At 43.2% G+C, this 7,762-nt stretch overlaps 1 protein-coding gene and 1 pseudogene across 1 annotated transcript in view; one reads left to right on the forward strand and one right to left on the reverse strand.

Annotated features, from left to right (window-relative positions):
- The first annotated feature begins 2,929 nt into the window (after nucleotides 1-2,929).
- On the forward strand, nucleotides 2,930-4,058 carry LOC108521336 (filamin-binding LIM protein 1 pseudogene; annotated as a pseudogene).
- An 802-nt stretch (nucleotides 4,059-4,860) lies between these two features.
- LOC108521348 (testis-expressed sequence 13C protein-like) overlaps nucleotides 4,861-7,762 on the reverse strand; it is a 5,723-nt gene continuing 2,821 nt past the window's right edge. The window contains 1 exon segment of the mRNA XM_017861160.1: nucleotides 4,861-4,938. Within this exon segment, the coding sequence (XP_017716649.1) occupies nucleotides 4,861-4,938 (78 nt within the window).

A 7,762-nucleotide genomic window follows, 5' to 3' on the forward strand; every position in this document is an offset into this window, starting at 1 on the left:
GTATTCCTAGAGGTGGAATATGATAATATGTGAATTCTTTAACAGTGTTTTAGCTGGTCATGTAATTCGTTATTATGATGAGGAAATTAAATCAACATATTCATGCTGTTTTTCTTATAAAGACAAAAGGATGCCCAGTTTGAATCACTGTCAAGTTGTAATTTTTGAGGAGAAATCGCATTACATAATCTTCACTTTCAGTGCTCAAAATCAATCTTTTACTTATAACAAATTAGGGGAGAAGTGGCTTTTCTCAGTTGAGACTTGTTTCTACATGTCCAAATATTGAGCTATTCAGGGTCATGATAAACTCCACGAAAAAGAGCTGAAGGCCTTAGACACATGTAAGACCTTTATGTACATGGTTTTCAAGAATCAGCTTATTTAATTTAAAGTTCTGTTTCTGTGTCTCTGATAAGAGGTTAGGAGAGATTTCTGTATTTTGTAATAATCTTTATAATTTGTTTTAAGTCCTTTAGTTACTTTTCCTATGAAATCTGTGATCAATTTAATTCTGCAGTGAAAAATGTTAGGGTATGTGGGTCACTGAACACAGGATGTGACCTGCAGTTGACACAAAGTAAGTTAAGAACTCAATGTCCCTATCAAAATGAGTACAGAACATTCATATGTGTATGAATATCTTTCTCACATCGCATCACTCTCACACTGCTCTTCTGCCTCTCACTTCCACCTTTTATATGCCTTATGATGACATTGCACCAACACAGATTATCCAGGATAATCTCCCTATTTTAAGGTTAGTTGATTAGCAATCTTAATTCTTCTTTGCCATGTGAAATAACATATTCATGTTTTCTAGGGATTAGGACACGTACATCTTCAGTGACCATTATTCTGTCTACCACACCTGCCAATAACTACATGGGTGAGCTTGGAAATGGATCCTTTCACAGTGGTGACTTCGGATGAGCTCCCAGCGCTGCCTTACGACTTTAGTGCAGTTTTGTGAGAGACCCTAAAGCAGAGGTTCCAGCTGAGCTGTACCCAGATTCCTGACCCACAGAAACTATGAGATAATAAATGTGCATTACTTTAACTGCTAAATTCTGGTAATTTGTTACACAGCAATAGATAACCAATACAGTACTTAAAACTAAATTATTGTTTTCATTTGCACATTTTACCTAGGTTTTATTTTGCATCCATTTAATTAAAATAAATGTACCTTATTGATTTCAGGTTGTGGAAATTACAGGTTACATTTAAGTTATTCAAACCAATAGTTGGAATGATCAATAACCATAGTGTTTATAATGAAAAGCTCCAATGTACTACCCTCACATAGTAATTATATGAAATCAACAATAAGAATCACTCTTATTTTAGCTACAGACTGATCCTCAGAATATGATTACAGTGTAGGAAGATGATCAGTCAGAAAAAAAGGCATGGTAACCTAGCCACACCACAATGCTTATAATTATAAAGAAATTATAGTGCATTCAACAGAAATTTTAGCTGCTGGAATCAAATTAATGTGTTGCTAGTTACATTTTCACTTCCTCCAAAATCAAGGATGTTTTCTCTTCTTTATAAAACAGGGAGCACCAAGAGATGAAATTACCATAAAAAGTGAAAAGCTGATTTATCTTGCAGTGTTTTTTGGTATATTCAATGGGTGATATGTATACCAACTGATCTGTAACTGACTCACTTAATTGGTTAAACCATGGAAATAATGAGTGAAGTTAATTGCCCTAGATAGAACAGAAACTAAGACTCTTTAGCACTATGTTCCTTTCTGCCAAATGAATACTGTTTTTTTTTTAATAAATCATGGATATTAACAAGCTTTGCCATTCACTAGTGAGAAGCTATAAATTTGTATACGTCCATATGTATGTATTTTTTGTTAACTATTCAGAGAGACTGCCTGTTTAATGCCAATCAGTTGGGTTTCACTGTTACTTCCGAGTAATGAAGAATAATCATACAAACGGTTTTATAAATTGAAACTAGTACGTGCTAAGCATGTTTTCATATATTAATTAACACCCCTATTCAGTAGGTATAATTATTCCCATTTTATAGATGGGGAAATTGAGGCAGAGAAAGAATAAGCAACTTGCTTAATATCATATAGCTAGCAATTGCCGGTGCTAGGATTCAAATTCTGTTTATCCCCTATACTACACAAGAGTTCCAAGAGTTTTAATAGTCTCAATTGTTCTAAAATTCAGATGTCTAAGTAGAAAAACTATATTTATTAGTGTTATGGATTGAATTGTGTCCCCCCCAAAAAAAAATTCATATGTTGAATATCTAAACTCCAGTACTTCTGAATGTGACCTTATTTAATTAGTTAAAATGAGCTCACTAGGGAGGCCCCTAATCCAATATGATTGCTCTTCTTATAAACAGCAGAAATTTGGACAAAGGCAGACACACACAGAGAGGATACAATGTGAAGAGACACAGGGACAAGACAGCTATCCACATGCCCAGGAGAAAGGCCTAGAACAGATTATTGCCCCATAGCCCTCAGAAAGAACCAACCCTGCCAATATCTTTCTTTCGGGCTTCTAGCCTTCAGAACTGTGAGGCTAAATTTCTGTTGTTTAAGCCATCCAGTCTGTGGTACTTTGTTAAGGTAGCCTAGCAAACTAATATGACGAGTATTACTTTCTTATAGATGGTAATAGAAATAGGGAAATTTCTCTGAGAAGACTCTGACTGTCAAATGCTGAGCCTGCACTGTTTTCTAGTGAATTTTTAAGTTTTATTTCAGTTGGTGGCTTCATGCATTACTTTATCGAAGCACATGAGGCAGTGGTTCAAGTAAGCAACCTCCAGTTACCAAGTCAAGGTGGTCGAATCCTATGGATGGGAGTACGGGATCACAGCCACTGGGGCGCGGGCTGACAAGAGGAGCTGGCCTGAACTTCCGGACCTTTGGGCCTTCCAGGAGAATTGGATCCCAGCCACACCAGGAGCTGAAGCCATAGCCTCAAAGCCTGAGAATAGTGTGGCATCGTCTGTCTTTATCACCATGGCACCCCCGCACCGTGATGTAGCTGTGGTTGAGGAAGGGAGGCAGATGGTTTGTGAGGCCTGGTGTGGCCTCCCCTGGGAGGCTCCTGTTCCCATGAAGGCACCCGGAGCTGGTTTACAGGGGAAGCCCAGCCCCTGGGCACCCCCTGGCAGGGCTGCAGTCACAGTGCCAGCTGCACCTCTGCAGCTCTCCAATAAAGGATGCTCACTCCCTCCTCCTGACCTGGACCTCGTCCCACCCCCACCACCGCCCCTCTGGTGCTCCTGCCTTCTGAAAAGAGACTCCTGTTCCAATGAGGGCCTCACTCATTGCAGACTTAGAGCAACTGCACCTGCCCCTGCCCCCACTCCGACCACAGGCCCCGGCAGAAGGACCTTCAGTCCAGCATGGACCCCGTCCCCTCAGGCCTGGGGAGGAAGAGCTTTCGCCTCCCCCAGCAGAGCCTGCTGAGAGATAGTCGTCCACAGACATCTGTGCCTTCTGCCACAAAATGTGTCCCCCTAGGAGCTGACTGTGGAGGCCATGAAGAGCCGTACCATGCCCAGTGCTTCACGTGGCACACCTGCCTCCGCCAGCTGGCTGGGCAGAGCTTCTACCAGGATGGGGGATCCCTCTGCGAACCCTGCTACCAGGACACGCTGGAGAAGTGCGGCAAGTGTGGCAAGATGGTCTGGGAGCACATCATCAGGGCCCTGGGCCAGGCCTTCCACCCCTCCTGCTTCATGTGTGTGACCTGCGCCCGGTGCATCGAAGATGAGAGCTTTGCCCTGGGCAGCCAAAACGAGGTGTACTGCCTGGACGACTTCTATAAGAAATTTGCCCCCGTATGCAGCATCTGTGAGAATCCCATTATTCCTTGGGATGGGAAAGATGCCTTCAAAATCAAGTGCATGGGAAGAAACTTCCATGAAAATTGCTACAAGTGTGAGGACTGTAGGATTCTCCTGTCTGTGGAGTCCAGGGACAAAGGCTGCTACCCCCGGACAACCGTCTCTTCTGCAAGCAGTGCCACATGAAACAGAGTGCTGCTGGGTGCTGCTGAGAGCGCCGCTGGGTGTTGGGCAGTGAGGGGACCACTAGCCCTGGCTGGGGCCCATTCCTAACTTGGTTTCCCTTCCTGATCTGCTCTTGCACTCTTTCCTTCTGAGCTTCCATGGGGACCAGCCTGTCCAGGACACAGCGGGGCTGAGCGCCCCCAGAACTTCCACTCTACCCTCTGGGCACCAGAAGACTCCTGGACCATGAGTGTCACCCCCAGAATTCCCTGCTGGCCCCACCCCTCTTCCAGGGGGAAGGTCGGGGGAGTCTGGCCAGGGGAACTTAGACCACTAGTATTGACTGTAGCTGTCTGGTAGGGGTGCCAGGAACAGTCTGGCTTGCAGGGTTGAGCCATTTGAGGAAAAACTCCAAGATCCCTTAAAAGTGCTTTTAGGCTGTCCACGGTGGCTCATACCTGTAATCCCAGCACTTTGGGAGTCCGAGGCGGGCGGAGAAGCATTTTCCACATTCAACCCTGCCAACCGATGTCCCACAGGACATGCCCTTATTCGAGCTGCTTCTTTTGATTCTGCTTTTATATTAAAGGGTAGAAATGGAAATGGGAGTGTGAAGGCAATGCTGCTCCTGCCTAGGCTCCACTAGCGGGGTATGAAGAAGTGAAGGAATGGGTGAACAGTAAGAGGAAATATTGCTTCTCTTGTTCTGAGGCCTTCAAAGATTCTAATAGGCCTCTTCCCACTTCCCCTGCATTCCCTTGCTCAGAGCAATACCCATGTTCCTCATCTATCACCACCACCTCCATAAGTACTTGCAAGGCCGCGACACCAGGCCCACTCCGATCATCACTACTGGCAGCACCTGGAATCCGTCCCCTCTTCCTCCACCACTACAATTTCTACTCTTCCTCCTCTATCATACCAGCTCTAAATTTAGACCCAGTAGGAAAAAAAAAGACCTGGACATACCCATATTTCCAAACATACAGGGGCCATTAGGATATACAAAATATTATAGTATCTGTCCCTCTCCCCAACAAAAGTTAAGGTGTTTGCTCCCCGACAACCCCCTTCTTTTCTTGTACTCTTGTCCCAGGTAAACCAAGTCCTTACTGTTTGTCACATCTCTGAGAAAAAATTCTGGTATGGTAAGATTATTTTTGTTGTTCACCCCTTATCTCACCATACTCATTCCAAGAAGATGTCCAGATCTTTCCCCTGCCTTATCTTAGGGGAGGTTTATGCTTTCGGCCTGTATTTGGTTTTCTTTAATCCTGGACATCTTGACAGAATTATGCTGACAGAAGAGTGACTTAGAAAACAGAAAGAAAAGGAGATTTCTGCTCATGATACCTAAGCACCCCTTACTCTATGCAAAGACCCCAGAAAGAAGGCACGGACCCACAGGAGAATGGCTACATGGTGCATGTAAGGAGGCTGGACCCTAGGCATCAAGGCTTCCACCATCAGCAGACATTTCCATCTCCCACTGGCCCCAGAGCAGCAGAAATGCCCACCTTCAAGGTACTATGTGGATTTAGACAATGAGTGTAGGGGGAACTCATTGTCTAAGTCCACACAGTACCTTGCCCCCATTCTTGGGTAACTCCTTAGAAGAGGAGGGGCCCTCCAATAGTGAATGAGATTGAACTTTTCTTCACTTCAGTGGGATGAAGGGCAGATGCGGATTTAAGCTGCCACCTCTGAGCAAACCTGCCCTGAGATACACACTACACAGAAGGCACAACAGTCAAATGAACATTCTTTATTACCAGTTAGGACCAGAAAGTCCCTGACAAACATTGATTTTGGTGAGCTGGGTGGGATTTCATTGGGAAACTCAAGGACATCCTCAGCTTGGACTGAAGGCAGATCTAACCAACCACCCCTGGGTTCCCACCCTGGCTCCTTCCTTGCCTTGCAGCAGTTGCCTTGGGCAAGCCTGCAGAGAACACACCAAAGAGGGAGAGGAGGGGGTCCTGGGGTGTTCCCAAGAGTGCTTGCCCCAGTCTAACTCTATTTTTAACTCAAGAGAAACACCATCCATAACCTGGTACCCCCAATGTTTGTCCTTGGAATCCATTTTGTTCTTCATCCACTGTTGACTGAAAAGGGACTTGGGATGGGGGCAGCCAGAGGCTGAAAGCTAGCGTGTGCAGTCAACACTCCCCAAAGCACTGTTTTCTTCAAGACACCCCAGGTTTTTCATGCAGGCTGGTAGGCAACCAGGAAAATAACTATCCCTCTCAAAGGAAGAAGTCAGGAGAGGAAATCAGAAAAGCTCTCCCTGCATTTCCGTGAGGACACTTTCCCAAACTTTGTCACTGCTCATTTATCTCACCTGAGACCAATGAGACGAGCAGTTTGGTTACTCAAGACCTTTCGTAAGGGCTGGGCATGGTGGCTCACAACCACTTGGGAGGTTGAAGCAGAGGATCACTTGAGCCCAGGAGTTTGAGGCTGCAGTGAGCTATGATGATCATGCCACTGCCCTCCAGCCTGGGCGACAAAATGAGACCTCATCTCTCAAAAAAATAAAAAACAAAAACAAAACAAAAAACCTTTCATGAGTCTCTTTTGCATTGGCCCCAGAACCACAGAAATGGATCTGGATGTTACTTCAATTGGTTTTATCCAAGGTCACGCTATATGCAAGGCAAAGAAGACATCCCTGATCTAATTTGTATGCCAAATTATGCTCTTTCCTATCTTCTAACAAAACTCATAATAAAAGATTATGCTGTGTGTACCAGATAATAACATATAAGTCTAGCTCCCAAAATGTACTAGACAATAACTATTTCTTTAATGAATTAAATGAAATTAATTAAAGTTGCTATCACCTACAGAATTTAACACTACAACCCCCTAAACTCTTTCCCTAAACTTTCATTTAATGAATTAAGTGAAATTCATCAAAGTTGCTATCATCTATAGAATTTAACACTACAACTCCCCAAACTTTTCTAAGTTAATTCCCATACCAATGAAAAAATTCAACTCTACAAAAACAATTTTCTTCTTCCTTTTTCCCCTAACGAGTGTCAAATTATCTCTTCTTCCCTGACTTCCTTTCACCCTTCTTGGCTGCAGCCAGTTGGGGTCTCAGTGAGGTGTGGGTCCATCAGAATTGAGGTGTTACTTCTTTTGGCTTTGGCAGATCTTCTAATGTCACAGGTTCAGCTTCTTCAGAAACAAGCAACTTTGGTGGGGCTAAGACACAAAAACAGGACTTCACCTGTAAAACTAATACAACAAAAAGAAGCAAAAATCAACACTGCAGGAGTTTCAAAAGGAATGACAGCACTTGCAAAGAAAAGCGGTGTTTCTAAAATACAACACAGCCTGTAACTCTAAAATCACATGGCTGCTCCCAGCCAAATACATAGCATTTTCAGGAAAAGGAGGTTAAGAAAAAAAACAGAAAATGGTTGATTTAAAACAGGCTTTATAACTTCAGCTTCTCCAGGGTGTCAACCAATTAGTATCAGCCAACCAGAATCTACCACCTGAAAAAGTTGACTGCAATTAGGAGAAATCCCCTAATTAAAGACTGAATGTTATACTCAGAAGTAGTCTCTCTTTATTCAAATAAATGAATAAAATAAGAAAATAAATACATACATATTTATATGTGTGTATACTCACAATGATAAAAACTACTTAATTTGGGTAATAGAATAATGGATTATTTAATTTTCTCTACAATTTTGGTTTCAAATTTTCTGTTAAGTAAATCAGTTACTTTTTT

This window comes from Rhinopithecus bieti, unplaced genomic scaffold (genome assembly GCF_001698545.2).
Source record: "Rhinopithecus bieti isolate Rb0 unplaced genomic scaffold, ASM169854v2 scaffold_3275, whole genome shotgun sequence".
NCBI classification, from domain to species: Eukaryota; Metazoa; Chordata; class Mammalia; order Primates; family Cercopithecidae; genus Rhinopithecus; species Rhinopithecus bieti.